Below are 15,383 nucleotides of genomic sequence, written 5' to 3' on the forward strand. Positions count from 1 at the left end.
ATGTTTCTTGCATCACCATGGCAAACAATCTGCACGCCACTACATTGCGTATAGTTGCAGTGTGGGTCGTATATACCTTTTTATACGGTAAAAATGGTCTTCCTATGACACGTTACTTTGTGTTTTCCTATGGATACACTACCTCTAGGTTTTAATAATACATTATTAAACTTAAACAGGCATTGATGAATGAGATTCACTGAATATTTTTGTGTCACCCTTTCTAGTATAACATAATTACAAATAGCCTGATATAACTGCACTGGATACAAATCTTTGTAACTTTAGTTATTTGTATTATTGTGTTTCATGCTAAATGGATCCCCAAACACTCACACAGACACAGCACACGTGTTTCCAACCGACCAACCATTTGCAAAGATGAATTTGTCGAAACAGAGCTTTTTGGGATGTGAAAGTAACTCCAGTGACAGGTGTGTGTGTGTGTGTGTGTGTGTGTGTGTGTGTGTGTGTGTGTGTGTGTGTGTGTGTGTGTGTGTGTGTGTGTTTGCGGGAATGTCTCATCAGCGTTTTGTTGGATGTGTGAGTGTGACTCAGAGACTGCAGAGTAGTATGCCTCTCATTTGTCTGTGAGCAAAAGCTAAAAACAAAAACATCTTTTGGAGAGAATGAAAATGACTCAGAGGCAAATGTACTCACACAGAAGCCCAGGATTTATCACTTTACACACAGGATGCAGCATACTGCAGGACGTTAATCTGATCAGTAGAAACTTTGCCATTTCATGCATTTCCTCTCTCTACCAGATACAACAATAATTACTGTTATTGTTTTTCTTCTTCAATCAGCTGGACGCAACTTTTCTTCCAACATGTTCTGTTCCCTGCCTTCAATGCCCCTTTCTTCTTTCAAAAGAGACCTCTCTCTTTGCACAGCGCTGTGCCATTGGTGTCATGCTGAGGTTGTGTTGTGTCATTTGTTGCTATGCCTCAACTTCAGGCATGTAGGTCCTTTCTCTTTTTTGCTAATGCTCACTCCATCTTTGTCAAAAGTACTTTGGTGTGTGTGATGGCAGCATTTCGTGGTTCTCTTTTGGATCAGAAAATGCAGCTTACACATTAATGTATTCACTGCATTTGGATTAAAGCATACACTGAATTATTGGGCAACTAAAGATTTTCAGTGCAATGTAATGTTGAGATGCTGGTCAGATAGAGAGAAGGGCTGATGTAGGAAGGGGATGGCCAAGGGGAGAGAGGAGATTATGTAAATGAAATGAATAAAAGTGCTGGGTTTGCCGCAGTCGAGCTTCTCCCTGTGGTTCTCCCTCTGTCGCTGGCGCTCCTCCTCTCCCTCGCTCTCCCCCTGTGCCGCATGAGTGATCCTGTTTCAGCAGCACCCCTGCCTGCCTGGGAGGGGCGCAGAGCCCTCAAACACAAACAAAACACTAGACGTGCCATGTGCCGGCCCGTGAGCCGGGGCTCGCCAAACTCCCTCTCTCTCTCTTTCTCTCCTACTCTCCTTTCTCCATTCACCTTGTGTCTCTTTCTCTCTCTTTCATTCACACACACATGAACTCAGATTCCCGACAAAGAGCCAACAGTCTGCTGGGCACAACAGACGCTCCAGTAGCTGTCTGCGTTTTCACTTTTCACCTGAGAACAGATGACAGTTTTAGACGTTTTGTTTAGCCCAGGTGGTTGTGTATTACAGGCAGATTGTCAAACTGCACTGTACAAAATCTCAAGGGCGAAGTGACATGAGAGAAAAACGGAGGGATCACGACTGAGTGGTGTCAGTCCTTCAAATGTGAATGAAATATTAACCAAACTTTGTCTCCCGCTCCATTTCCCCTCTCTACTCCTCTACTTTATGTGTCTCTCACATTCTCTTATACCGCCTACCCTCTACACCCCCCTCCCACCCTCCCTTTTCCTCTCTCCGTTACGCTTGCAGGCAGATGCTGGCAACAGTTTTCTCCGAGCGGCCCGTTCTGGCAACCTGGACAAAGCCCTGGACCATATCAAAAATGGCATTGATATAAATACAGCCAATCAGGTGAGAGAGTTGCACATTCCCCTGATTTAATTGGTTAAAGTATTTGTGTGCCACCGATGGACGACAATCACATCCTGCCAGGATTTAGTCTTCACTTAATGCTTTCTAACGGATTAAATATAAATTCAGTAGGTGGGTGGATTGCACACCTCTCATAAAAAAAAATACAGTATTTTTGAATGAAAATAGGCAATTCAATTCAGCTAAGGACATTCATACGATTGTATGATTGGGAGTCCTTTTTTATTTCAAAAATGAAGACTTGTCCTGCAGTATTTATACATTTATCCTTCAGTTTACACAAAAGTACAAGTTATATAACCCATATTGTTTAATTTGGAATGTAATTCATAAAGGTTTGGCATTATGTTCTTCTAAAATATTGTCCATGTGTACCACCATAGCTTGTATTATTATTTCTTTATAAATGTATGCAGTGTGCATGATGTGTCTGACTTGATCGCTGTTATGTGCCTGTGCACTACTGTATGTGCATGCTCAGGTAGGCTGTTAATCGGGGGCTGAAGGTGGCAGGTGGAATTCACAGGGTCTCCAGGGAAGGTGATAAATGGGGCGGGGGCTTCTCTTCACCTTGGCTATTCCATCCTGCCTCCTTTATTCTGACGGTTGTTCCCAGAGTGTCCAGGAAGACGCAGCGTTAGAGGATTTAGGACTGCCACCCTCAGGCTGCTGTAACTTGGCCAAAATAGTGTGTTTGTGTGAGAAAGATTCCTCTGGCTCATTAATCTAACACAGTCACGGTTTCCCCTCCATTCACTTATGCTGTCCTCAACATTTTGTAATTACTGCTGGTAATGCTCCTGTCAGGATTTATATGAGGCCTATTTCAGGCCCCCTAACAAATCCCACATAATAACAGATTTATTGTATGTAAATTGACACTGTACAGCGGCCTTTACTGGCAAACTCCTTCACAATGATGAAAGGAGAACCCCTCGGATTCAAAATATAATTACATGCAGATTTACAGTCTGTTATCAGAAAGTTTTTGACCTGCAAGATTAATTCTCCTGAATTACACAATTTCATGTTTTGTGATATTTGTCATATGAATTTGTGAATTTTTTCACTGTTTACTGTCAACTGTGTTTAAGTTAAAGTGATAATCTACAACATTCTTGCTTCACTTGAGTTAGGAGACATCTTTGCATATACGTTGCTCTACAGTTTTACGTTGCTCTTAAAGCCCCTATATGTAGCATTTTTATGTAATAACAGCATGTTTATAATTAGTCTAGTGCATTTTTGTTTGTAGAAACAATTTAACATTTCTTGTGAAAAGTCTTTTTTATGCTACCATCAGATGGCTGCAAATGTTACACATAGTGGCTTTAATGTTGTCGGGGCTCAATGTAGTAATAATGTAGACGCCTAATGATGGCTACAGCCACTTATATTTATTCAGAGTCTTCTATTTATTATTAACACCGGCCTCAGGTGAATCTACTGTATTGTAAAACAGGGTCACTGTATTTACCTTCAAAGTTTATCCAATGATACAGAGTGACATGAGTTATTTTTAAAGAGTTGTAGATTTTCACTTAAACCCCGGTGGGTGGTGAGAGCGTCGTTGTTCTGGCTGCGTGTTTGTTTCCTGATATGTACAGTCAGATGGGAGTCTGGCCAGCTGGAGGCTTGACTGTGACAGCTGTGTTTCCTTGTCTGAGTGGATACCTCTCACCAGCACACTGCCTCACTCCTGCTCTCCCCGTCTTGTGTTTTACCTCCTCTTCTATCCCTCTCAACCTAACAACTTCTCCTCTCTCCTCTGTCCTTCGTATGCAGTTTTTTAACCCTCCTCCCTTTTTTTTATGGCTTTTTGCCTTCCTCCCTCCCCACCCTCTCTCCTCTGTCTGCAGTAGAGTGATGGTGTGCTGTGGTCTCCCAACTCAGAGGAATAATATCAGTGGTGTGTGAAAGGTCCAACCTCACATGTCCTGTGCGGCTGAAGGAAGGCTGTGTGAGGTCAGACCTATCCCACACGGCTCGTATTCTTCCCAGCCACGAGACCAGCGGCCTGCCATCCCCCTCCCGTCCTCCTCCTCCTCCTCTCACCATCATTAATCAAATGAAAATGTTCACATCTGGATTTTCATTCCTGTAGATATTGTTTTCGCTAATGACCCTTTTGATTCTGAGAGTACTGCATGTGTGGTGTTCAGTGTAAGTATTTGCTTGCTTTGGTTTGTGAGTGCTTCAGTCACTGTGATAAAAAACAACAACAGTTGTTTCAGTTGGCATGGCCTACATGTGTTTGTGTGTATATGTGTGGTTATATCTTAGATGAGGAAATATCTGTGTTCACAGTTAGTTTAGGACCCTTCAGTATGAGGTCTACTCTGCTCTTTCACTCAGAATGGGCTCAACGGTCTGCACCTGGCCTCGAAAGAAGGCCATGTTAAAATGGTGCTGGAGCTACTCCACAATGGCATCGTACTGGAGACCACCACAAAGGTAAAATCCCCTGTGAAAAAGTCCCATCTTTTTATATGCTCTGAAATCACTAGGGTAAAAAGTCACCTGGCCTTTGAATTCACTTGGAGGGGTTTTCACACGCACATGTTCAGAACTAGTCCCGCTCATGAGCCCAGTAGAAGCATAATGTGATATGACGTAGAGTAGTGAGTTTTAGAGGTGATGGGAGGTGGATTGTGATGCCTTTGGACTGAGCTAGGCTAGCGGTCTTCCTCCTCTTTCCAGTCTTTATGCTAAAGTAAGTCTGCTAGCTGTAGCTTCGATTGAGTGTACAGACATGAGTGGTATTCATTTTCTAATCTGCCCCTCCACCGGAAAGCAAATAAGTGGATTTCCCAAAAATGTCGAAAATGAACTTATACTTGTTTGACGGGTTAAACACATGCTAATAAGGAACAATTCATAGAGATCTCCAGAATCCAACATGAAACATCCGTCTGCATATGAAACCTAACATCTCGAGACATAAGCATGCACTTTGAATACACATGTGGGATCTCACCTATAATCTGTGTTGGTGCTCGTTATGACTGTGTACTCTTGTTCTCATGTATCTGTCTTAAACAGAAAGGGAACACGGCCCTGCACATTGCAGCCCTGGCAGGGCAGGAGCAGGTGGTTGCAGAGCTGGTTAACTACGGGGCCGATGTCAACGCTCAGTCCCAGGTGAGACTCAGTGCTGCTCTCACTACTGCTCCTCAGGACTTATAATGTCAACTTTACTGTAAAACCATTGTAGTAACTATTGCAATTCCATCTGTTAATAAGTGTCTTTGTCTCTATATATCTGTATTTTGGTGTACATGCTTGCGCTTGCATCTGACTGTGACCGTCTTCCTGTCTTTCTTTGTGCCGCTGCTGGGTGTTTGTGTGTGTATGTGTGTGTGTGTGTGTGTGTGTGTGTGTGTGTGTGTGTGTGTGTGTGTCTATTCCGCGTCTTTCGGAGACAGAAGGGTTTCACTCCACTCTACATGGCCGCACAAGAAAACCATCTAGAGGTTGTGAAGTTTCTTCTGGAGAACGGAGCCAATCAGAGCCTTCCAACTGAGGTACTAAGGACTCAGGAACTGAAAGATATTTTCAAAGAGTAATCTCCCAAATTGCTCACACCCATCATTGCTGATCCAGACAGCGCTGTGTTTCCATTCTGTTTCGTTCTCATAAGCCTCTCTCTTTAACCTCTCCCATTTCCTCTCCATTAGTCAACCAGTCTTCTAACTCTCTCCTGTGTGCTGCAGGATGGATTCACTCCTCTCGCCGTGGCTCTTCAACAGGGACATGAGAATGTCGTAGCCTTGCTCATCAACTATGGCACCAAGGGAAAGGTCCGCCTACCTGCTCTGCACATTTCAGCACGCAACGACGATACACGCACTGCCGCAGTGCTTCTGCAGAATGACCCCAATCCTGATGTACTCAGCAAGGTGTGTGTGGGTGGGTGTGTGGGTGTGGGGGTGTGTGTGTGGGGTGTGTGTGTGTGTGGGGGGGGGGGGGGGGGGGGGGTGAAGGGTGGGGGGGGGGGGGGTATGGCTGCAGATATGATTACACACATGTGCAGTACATGTACAAGAGGTATGGACATCTGTGTTGGGTGTCCTCAGTATTTGTGTTTGTAAAATGTAAAGGTAATGAGAGTGACATGTACTTACACTGACGTATCCCTGCAGACTGGATTCACACCCCTCCACATTGCTGCACACTATGAAAACTTGAATGTGGCTCAACTGCTGCTCAATAGAGGAGCCAATGTCAACTTCACCCCAAAGGTAGGGAATAATTGATGGAAGGTTAATCTCTGTCCTTGCTGTCTGATGTCCTCGTATCTGCCCATCTAAGTGCAGCTGTTTGTCTCTGCAGAACGGCATCACTCCTCTGCACATTGCAGCCAGACGGGGGAATGTGATCATGGTCCGACTCCTGCTGGACAGAGGGGCTCAGATTGATGCCAAGACCAAGGTGCAGCAGACATCCATCCTTCGGTTTCATAAAATCTTTGATTCCTTCCCTGATTCTAATTTGATGCATCATTAACTAAATCATTAACAATCATCTCTCTCCAGGATGAGCTGACTCCTCTGCACTGTGCAGCCAGAAATGGTCATGTCAGGATTATAGAGATCCTGCTGGACCATGGAGCCCCCATCCAGGCAAAGACCAAGGTAACCCACATGGATAGAAGCAGATCTGTCACTTCTTAGAAATGAACTGAACGCCATCTGGTTTGGTAATGAATGCAAATCACTGAGTTGCTTTGTACTATTTATTTTGTACTCTAAAATTAAATAAGTAAATGAAAGTGAAACACAGCCATAGATCCCTCTTGCTGCTGCTTCTTGCTTCAATTGTTTGTTTTCACAACAAGTTGCTTCCTGTTTTACAAGGGATGAGCGAGTCAACAAGTTTTCTTTTCTCCTTTTTTGTGTGCAGAATGGCCTGTCTCCAATCCACATGTCAGCACAAGGGGACCACATGGACTGTGTGAAGCAGCTTCTACAGTACAACGCAGAGATAGATGATATGACACTGGACCACCTCACCCCTCTGCACGTGGCAGCACACTGTGGGCACCAACGCATGGCCAAAGTACTACTGGACAAAGGGGCCAAACCCAACTCTCGGGCATTGGTCAGTGAAAAGCACACAGTCAATTGATCAATCCAGACAAGGACAAGTTCCTTTTAATCTTTGTAGTAATGCTAATCATTCCTTTTTTACTACAGAATGGCTTTACTCCTTTGCATATTGCTTGTAAAAAGAACCACATGCGTGTGATGGATCTCCTGCTTAAACACTCTGCATCAATAGAGGCAGTGACTGAGGTGAGATAATTGGCAAGAGGGGTTGACAATAACAGCTCACAGCTTATATGGGATTTGACATTTTTTGAAATGTAATTAATGATTGACATACAATACCATTTGTAATATTATTTTCCTCTTCTGAATAGTCCGGCCTGACTCCTTTGCATGTGGCATCGTTTATGGGTCGTCTCAACATTGTGAAGATGCTGCTGCAGAAAGGAGCTTCCCCCAGCGCCTCCAATGTGGTGAGTTTCCTGCTGAAATTTGAAGAGCAGTGCAGATAACCAACTAACCTCTGCATTGATGATGTTGTTGTAATAGTAAAGAATCTGAGTGGGCGCTGTGTCCTTCTCTGCATGAGTAGAAGGTGGAGACTCCTCTTCATATGGCGTCTCGGGCAGGACACTATGAGGTGGCAGAGTTTTTACTGCAGAACGCAGCCCCTGTGGACGCTAAAGCTAAGGTAGAGAATTCACATATAGCACAATCCACATATCATGCGTTAAGATTTCTCATATGATTAAATACTCGTATGATTAAATGCTCTTAAATTGATAAATAGTAAGCATTCATTTAGAAAGTTGGTTCAGTATCTAATTCCCGGCAGAGCTTTCACATGCTAATTTCCCTCCTACACACCACAGCTTCCTTTTACAGTTAATGTAACAAGTTCAGATCAAAGTGAAGATGCTGAGAAATGAAAACAGAATGATTAAGACACTAGAGAAGGCATTTTACTGCTGGAATTTGCAGTACTTGATATTGTATCATTTGTTGTCCAGGATGACCAAACACCTCTGCATTGTGCCTCTCGGATGGGCCACAAGGAGCTAGTGAAGCTGCTGCTGGAGCACAAAGCCAACCCCAACTCCACCACCACAGCAGGCCACACACCCCTACACATCGCTGCTCGGGAAGGTCACGCACAAACCGTACGCATCCTCCTGGACATGGAGGCTCAGCAGACCAAGATGACGAAGGTAACACTTGCCTGCTTACCCTTCCTTGCGAAAAGTTTGGCTGCCTTATAACTGTCAACACAAATAAACGTGTTACGCAACCTAATATTTTTGTCCACTTCTTCGTTGGTGCCTCTGTAGAAAGGCTTCACTCCGCTTCATGTAGCCTCCAAGTACGGCAAGGTGGACGTCGCAGAGCTTTTGTTGGAGAGAGGAGCCAATGCTAATGCTGCGGGGAAGGTAAGAGAAACATAAATGGCTTGTATGGAAGAAAGAGTCAAAAGATGAATACAGAATTGTTTGACCTTCCACAGTCTGAGAAACTTTGGATTGTGTTTTCGCAGAATGGTCTGACTCCACTGCACGTTGCTGTACATCACAACAACCTGGATGTTGTCAACTTGCTAGTTAGCAAGGGCGGATCTCCGCATAGTGCAGCCAGGGTAAGTAAAAAGAAAAGAGAGACACACAAGTCTGCACATAATTCATGCTGAATGGCCCAGTATCATCTATATAACCACAACTCATGTCTGTTCTCCAGAATGGCTACACCGCCCTCCACATAGCATCCAAGCAGAACCAGGTGGAGGTGGCTAACAGCCTGCTGCAGTACGGAGCTTCAGCCAATGCTGAGTCACTGCAGGGAGTCACACCTCTCCACCTGGCCTCGCAGGAAGGAAGGCCCGACATGGTCTCCCTGCTCATCTCCAAACAGGCCAACGTCAACCTTGGAAACAAGGCAAGAAACACATAGAAGATTAAAGATGACTAACATGCGGCAGGACCTTTTTTTGGTCCATTTAATCTTAAAAAAAATGATGTAACTTGGGCTTGATTTGTTCTGTGTTTGACTGTTTTCTTCTGAATCTGGTGGCCCCTAGAGTGGATTAACCCCACTGCATCTGGTCGGACAGGAAGGACACGTTGGCATCGCAGATATCTTGGTGAAGCAAGGGGCTTCGGTTTACGCTGCCACGCGGGTAAGACCTTTTCAGTCTCATGGCAAACTGTTGCATGGTTATCAAAGCCTTACCCGTGTAGAAGAGACTTGTGCCATCTACTTTGAGCCAAGGCTGATAGTGTCTAAGTGCTTCAGCATAAATAGTCGGATGTTATCGTAGCAGAGGGTTACAGCACCATCAGTACGTGGTCGACCTTTGAGGGGTTCAGACCCCTTAGACCTCGAGGGCTGAGAGCTCTACAACAGTATTTTGACATGTAGTTGTGTGTGCAAAAAATTGTTTGTAGGGTTTCATTTATGTGTAGAATAAATAATGTGGTGAGTACTTCAGCACCACAAACCAAAGTTTAACTCCTTTTTGACACAGTCTTGACAAGAATAGAACAGTTTAGGCGTTACGTGGGTGGCAGCATTTGTTGTGGCCGTTGGTAGAAGAAGTACTCAGATAGTATAAACTGCCGGGTAGCTTGTGAATTTTACCACAGATCAATAAAGTCTTATCTTTATCCATAATAATACATCATATTGTATTTGTTGATTCTATTTTGTATTATTTTTCTGAATCTGAAAAGTAACTATAAAAAGTACGATATTTCCTTCCGAAATGTATTGGAGTAGCAAAAAACAAAATCACTCAAGTAAAGTTCAAGTACCTTAAAATCTTACTTAAGCAAAGTACTTGAGTAAATGCACTTAGTTTTTTTCCACCACTGGTTGTGGGGCTCTTATACTGGAATGTATCATCATATTAAGGTGTTATTATTGACATTATTGTTATCGTTCCTATCCTGTGCACAAGACATAACTGCATCCTCTCTCGTTAATTTCTAAATTGCAGACTGCAGGCAGTGGTACAAATAAAAAATGATTCCACTGCGTTGATTTGAAGCATTATTTAATGTCATATTCATGAACCATTCAACCCGTAATAGGATCAAATCAAATCTGCATAATGTATTCCAATTAAAAGGTCATTAAGCCACTAAAGTTATGCGTCTGGATCTGTACTGAAACATTTTTACTTTTTCTCTCTCACCGTCAGATGGGTTACACACCTCTCCATGTGGCGTGTCACTATGGCAACATCAAGATGGTTAAGTTTGTTGTGCAGCAACAGGCCGATGTCAACAGCAAAACAAGGGTGAGTGCCTCCCTCTGGTTCTGGAGACAACTACAATTAGTCTGTTCATGAGTCACACAGTTACAGTGTGTCTCCTGTCTCTGACTCATTCATCAGGAAATACAATTACAGCACATTACACAGTTAAAGGCACATCGTTGCAGGGATCTCCTGGGCGAAAGCCCTTAGTAATGATTGATTGGAGTCAGAGCATTTAACCCGACTAAAGTGTAATGTGAGATGCAGTATTTATACTCCTATTATGATATATGCACACATGTGTTTAAAGTCGACTGAGTAAGGTTAGATGGAGGGCAGTAAATCAGAATTATCTTCATCATTGATTAATCAGCCGATTGTTTTCTTGGTTTAGTTTTAAGTCTATTAAAATGTCAGAAAATAATAAAACATTTCCATCACAAGTACCCAGAGCTGACATATTCAAATTGCTTGTTTTGTGAGTGCAAAACTTTAAGATATTCACTTTATTATCATTGAAGACTGAGAAAAACACCAAATAGGTATTTGTGAAGCAGGAACCAGTGGATATACACTCGTATTGACTTAAATGATTAACCTATTGTATAGAATGTTCAAATAATAATTGTAATAGTTTCAGATGACACTTTTCCCTTGTACTGACATAATAATGAACTTCATAATATGCAGTTGGCTTGTTGTGATGCTTGCTCTCTAATTCAGGAATGATTCATATAAAAGATGCTTTTTCAGATGTATCTTTGATGTAACTTTCAAAAGGAAGAAAACCTGTGATATCTCTTCCAGCTTGGTTACACTCCTCTGCACCAGGCGGCCCAGCAGGGACACACAGACATCGTGACACTGCTGCTGAAGCACGGAGCTCAGCCCAACGAGACAACAACGGTGAGCATGAACTCGCCTTGCCTCCTTCAAAATGATTGACAAAGTTTTGTTTTGAGATCTGATCAAGCTGCTCTTTTCTGTCTGGTAGACTGGTTCTTCAGCTCTGTCCATTGCTAAGAGGTTGGGCTATATCTCTGTGATTGACGTCCTGAAGCTCGTCACTGAGGAGACAGTTTCCATGGTGAGAAGTTTAGAAAAGCTACTCTGACCTTTGGGATACAACTCTGACAATACGTGTGCATGCTCATCACATGGAAATAAGAAGTTTAAACTCACTGTTGTATCTTTAATTTTTTCCCCCCTGTTCCTTCTGTGCAGACAACCACTGAGAAGCATCGCATGAGTTTCCCAGAAACAGTGGATGAAATACTGGACGTATCTGAGGATGAAGGTAGAGAAGGGAATTGTTTTTAATCATATAAAACAGTCGGAAACAATGTTTGGTCAACTATGTTGATGTTATCTAAACATGACTTCCTGTTTATGAGGCTGATTTTCTGATGTTTAAACTCGTTACATAAATATTCATTTCTTCCAACTCCTTTTGCCCTTTTTTAGGAATTGCACAGCTAACATTAGGTATGAATGTCTCTTTCTTTCTTCGTGCGGCATTCATAGGTGGTTGTACTAAAGTGTGTGGCTCCATTTCAAGCTCACTCTCTCAATCTTTACTTCTCTGCCTCTCTCTCTCTCTCTCTCTCTCTCTCTCTCTCTCTCTCTCTCTTGTTCCCTCTGTAGTGGCGCTCACTGTGATGGTGGCTCTGGTTTCTCATTGGCATGCACCCATAGCACCCATGTCTGTAACCTGGATGTGTCCCTTCAATAACATTCACATTCTCTAACTCCCCAGGTTGTTTTTCCCCTCCATGTTATGTTGGCAGTTACAGTTGTCGCCTACATATATATATATATATATATATATATATATATATATATATATATATATATATATATATATATATATATATGGGTATCGGATCCATTATTCCTTATATAAAAAAAAGGATAACTTTAATAAAATATTTGAAATCTTTTTCTGAGCGTTAGCAGTTAATATTTGAGTCACGCTCTCATCGCTTTGAAATGTATATGTTCTCATTTGTGTCTGCATTTTAATCTTTCTCCATTGTGGTGTACCGCGTCATTTTTGTTTCCTTGCTATATCCCCTGTATTTGTTAGTAGGGAGGTTTAAAAATAATGTTGTTGAATGTGTCTATACTCAACATGTTTGATCATGTGATCTATCTGAAAGGAGTTGCTTGTAGGCTTTTAGCTAATTGTTTTGGTTTTGCTGTCCGCAACTTTGTTTTTTTTGGTTCACTCTCACCGCTCTCATAGCGTTTCAGCAGCAACAGGCAGCTGTTTCAGATAAAGACCAAATAAAGAGCTGACATTTTTAGGATCATCCATCAGGACAGAGACATGACAATTATATATTTGCTCTGTATTTCCTGGTTGTTAGTCAACAAGTTCAACATTGAATGATATTTTTGCTCACAGCTTGCTTCTGCCCCAAAAAAACATGTGTTGCAGGTTTAACTTAATGTCTGACTATACAACCAACATTATGTTTTTGTTATTTTTAGTCCCCCAATAATTCAACTACAGATTGTCACGAGACGCCATCTTAAAGAAACATCTCATTTCAGAAATGGTGAAAGGATTTCGGCTGGTTATCTGATGCACTCGCCCGTAACACTTCATAACGACGGAGAGTATTGTGAAGCTGTGAGAAATGCAGTCACAGAGTTAAACATAGTGTCATGACACCTACCACATCACTGCTGACAGAACGCCCACTCACACGAGCTGAGGTCACAATTAATACACACGGGACACTCGGTTCTGGTGAATTCCTGAAAATAACCGTGTGTTTTTCCTGCTCACATGAAGATATATTGTTCTTTTAAAGGAGTACAGCTTGTACTTTGATCACTGTGTGTTGCAGTGGGCTGAATGATGCTGTTCTGATTATCTCTGTGTTTGCATTCAAGAGCAAATCCTACATTGCTCTCTGAGACCGTGAATGTCCAAATCTTCCAGTTCAAAAGCTGTTTATTCACTAGACATTTTTGGAATGAGATGATGCTGATGCGTGCTCTCCCCAGAGAAGGTGCACTGTGCATATCTATAATGCTGTTGTCTCCAACTGAGAGTTTATGCTTTTTAGAAAGCTACATTTGTAGTTTGGTGTCCTTGTAGTAATGTTTTAGTGGCTCTTAATGAAAACTGCCTGTGACTTCAGCTGATCACAGTGACCTGCTGTATTGATTCTTTCTTCATATCTCATTTTTAAGTGTTACTGGTGTTAGTTCAAGGGCCTGCATAATTTTTTTTGCCAGTCATTAGTGGTAGGAAGATGAATGTACAGAGCATCGTCACTATCGTCTCATCTCACCAGTCTAACGCCTGAATCACAGAGCCTTCTCTTAATGTCGAGCCCTTCTAACCACTGGTTAACAATCTTGTTTTCTTCTTTCTCTCTTTCTCTTGTGCTGTTTCACCAACCTGACCACGGTCTGTTCGCTCTCTTTGCCATGTGTTCTCTGAAGGAGAGGAGCTCTTGGGGACGGAAGGGGCCAGGTACATGAAGATGGATGACATGAAAGACCATGATGACGATTTCCTCTCCCCCAAGAAATCACTGGAGTACGAGAGAGGGCTGGGCACAGCGTAAGGGGGGCTGGGCGGGGAAACAGCAGAGAGCCAAGCTGGTAGTCACAAGCTAATAGTTTGATGGATAGAGGGGGATGCACCATAGACACCCACTAAACACCAGGGATGAGCACTTGGGAGGAGATGTAAAGAAATGTCTTCATCTGACTTGTGTTTTCACTTTTTATACAACAGAAATTACTCGCCAGCCATTCCCAGGATCCCCAGAGTCTCTCCGGAGACCATTATCCTGAAAGAACACGAGATGGATCAGGTATTGTTACTTTGCAGAGCAGCATGCCCCCAGTTTGGAGAAACTGACATGAGTACCGGCATAAGAGCAAAGCAATGTACTGCTGTGGACATGGGCAGCATCAAAACATATTATAGACACCTAAAAAGAAAGGCTATATTTGGAATATTTTCAATGCTTCATCTTGCCCTTTCCTTCAGTAAACTCCAGACTCAATTTTGTAACAATATTGTAAATAAGTTACACTTTCTGTTCAGTTCTACGTCAGAAAATATTTAAATATATTTTTTACTGAAACTGATATTAAAGAAAAGACTGTTAGTCCCTAGCATCGCCAAACTACAAAAACACAGGATCCTTCATTTCCTATAATGCAACTTCATCCTGTCTCTCATCAGGCCTTCCTTAACGGGTATCTGCTTACATCTTACAAACTTAACCAGTTTGTGACGCATGGTTTCTGGTATAAGTTTGCAGCCTCGAAGCCTAAGATGAAAAGACTCAAATTGGTGGAGTGCCCCTTTTGCCCAAGGTCCTAAGGTTCATCAAAGTCACCTTCCTCATCTAAATAGATTTGCTACGATCTCCAAGACATCTGAGCAGCCTCCATCGGCTGCTGAAGTCTGTGAGATGCAGTTGCAAGCTCAGAAAATAATTATAGAAAATGAACTTTGAGTTAAGGGTCGAGTTTTTTACTCAAAATGCACTATGAAGGGTTGTGTATCATGGACTTTGACTTAACATACGGTTTTGATTAAAACTTCAAGATGATGCAGTTATTGTAGCTCCACCCTTTCTGTAACATGATAATGTAAATGACAATCCCTGCTCAAAGGTCTTTTGAAGGTTAATAATGTACCATCTCCATATCTACTATAAAAATAGCACTTTAAAAATGAGCACATACAGCATAAGCCGTCATCATAGCCCTCTCGAAATCATCTCCATTTAACAGTTGATGGTGTAAGTAACACATAAACATTTAGCTAAACAGTTCTTTTGTGAATGTCATGAACAATTTGTCTTTTGGTCTGTTATAGCAGCACACTCCCCTTCCACTGCCCAAAGAATATGATGAGGACTCATTGATCCCCAGCAGCCCAGCGACTGAGACGTCAGACAATGTCAGCCCAGTTGCCAGTCCCATACACACAGGGTCAGCAAAACATTTTATTTCACTGAATCTCGATTTATTATCTGATCTGACAACTAAAGACAACATTTGTCCAATAA

At 42.4% G+C, this 15,383-nt stretch overlaps 1 protein-coding gene across 4 annotated transcripts in view; it reads left to right on the forward strand.

The window, feature by feature from the left end:
- Window positions 1-15,383, forward strand: part of ank1a (ankyrin 1, erythrocytic a) — a gene marked incomplete at its 5' end in the record, with an annotated part of 76,985 nt that overhangs the window by 45,147 nt on the left and 16,455 nt on the right. For 2 of the 4 annotated variants that reach the window (XM_079221963.1, XM_079221964.1), the window contains 25 exons: window positions 1,918-2,019; window positions 4,396-4,494; window positions 5,083-5,181; window positions 5,466-5,564; window positions 5,754-5,939; window positions 6,183-6,281; window positions 6,373-6,471; window positions 6,576-6,674; window positions 6,943-7,140; window positions 7,236-7,334; window positions 7,463-7,561; window positions 7,681-7,779; window positions 8,099-8,296; window positions 8,417-8,515; window positions 8,620-8,718; window positions 8,817-9,014; window positions 9,157-9,255; window positions 10,279-10,377; window positions 11,143-11,241; window positions 11,330-11,422; window positions 11,560-11,632; window positions 11,800-11,820; window positions 13,795-13,891; window positions 14,093-14,171; window positions 15,191-15,306. In XM_079221963.1, coding sequence (XP_079078089.1) covers window positions 1,918-2,019; window positions 4,396-4,494; window positions 5,083-5,181; window positions 5,466-5,564; window positions 5,754-5,939; window positions 6,183-6,281; window positions 6,373-6,471; window positions 6,576-6,674; window positions 6,943-7,140; window positions 7,236-7,334; window positions 7,463-7,561; window positions 7,681-7,779; window positions 8,099-8,296; window positions 8,417-8,515; window positions 8,620-8,718; window positions 8,817-9,014; window positions 9,157-9,255; window positions 10,279-10,377; window positions 11,143-11,241; window positions 11,330-11,422; window positions 11,560-11,632; window positions 11,800-11,820; window positions 13,795-13,891; window positions 14,093-14,171; window positions 15,191-15,306 — 2,747 coding nt within the window. Of the gene's footprint in view, window positions 1-1,917; window positions 2,020-4,395; window positions 4,495-5,082; window positions 5,182-5,465; window positions 5,565-5,753; window positions 5,940-6,182; window positions 6,282-6,372; window positions 6,472-6,575; window positions 6,675-6,942; window positions 7,141-7,235; window positions 7,335-7,462; window positions 7,562-7,680; window positions 7,780-8,098; window positions 8,297-8,416; window positions 8,516-8,619; window positions 8,719-8,816; window positions 9,015-9,156; window positions 9,256-10,278; window positions 10,378-11,142; window positions 11,242-11,329; window positions 11,423-11,559; window positions 11,633-11,799; window positions 11,821-13,794; window positions 13,916-14,092; window positions 14,172-15,190; window positions 15,307-15,383 lie in introns of all 4 variants that reach the window. The other 2 variants (XM_079221961.1, XM_079221962.1) reach the window with 2 other exon arrangements.

The sequence above is a fragment of the Taurulus bubalis genome, assembly GCF_910589615.1.
Source record: "Taurulus bubalis genome assembly, chromosome: 8".
NCBI classification, from domain to species: Eukaryota; Metazoa; Chordata; class Actinopteri; order Perciformes; family Cottidae; genus Taurulus; species Taurulus bubalis.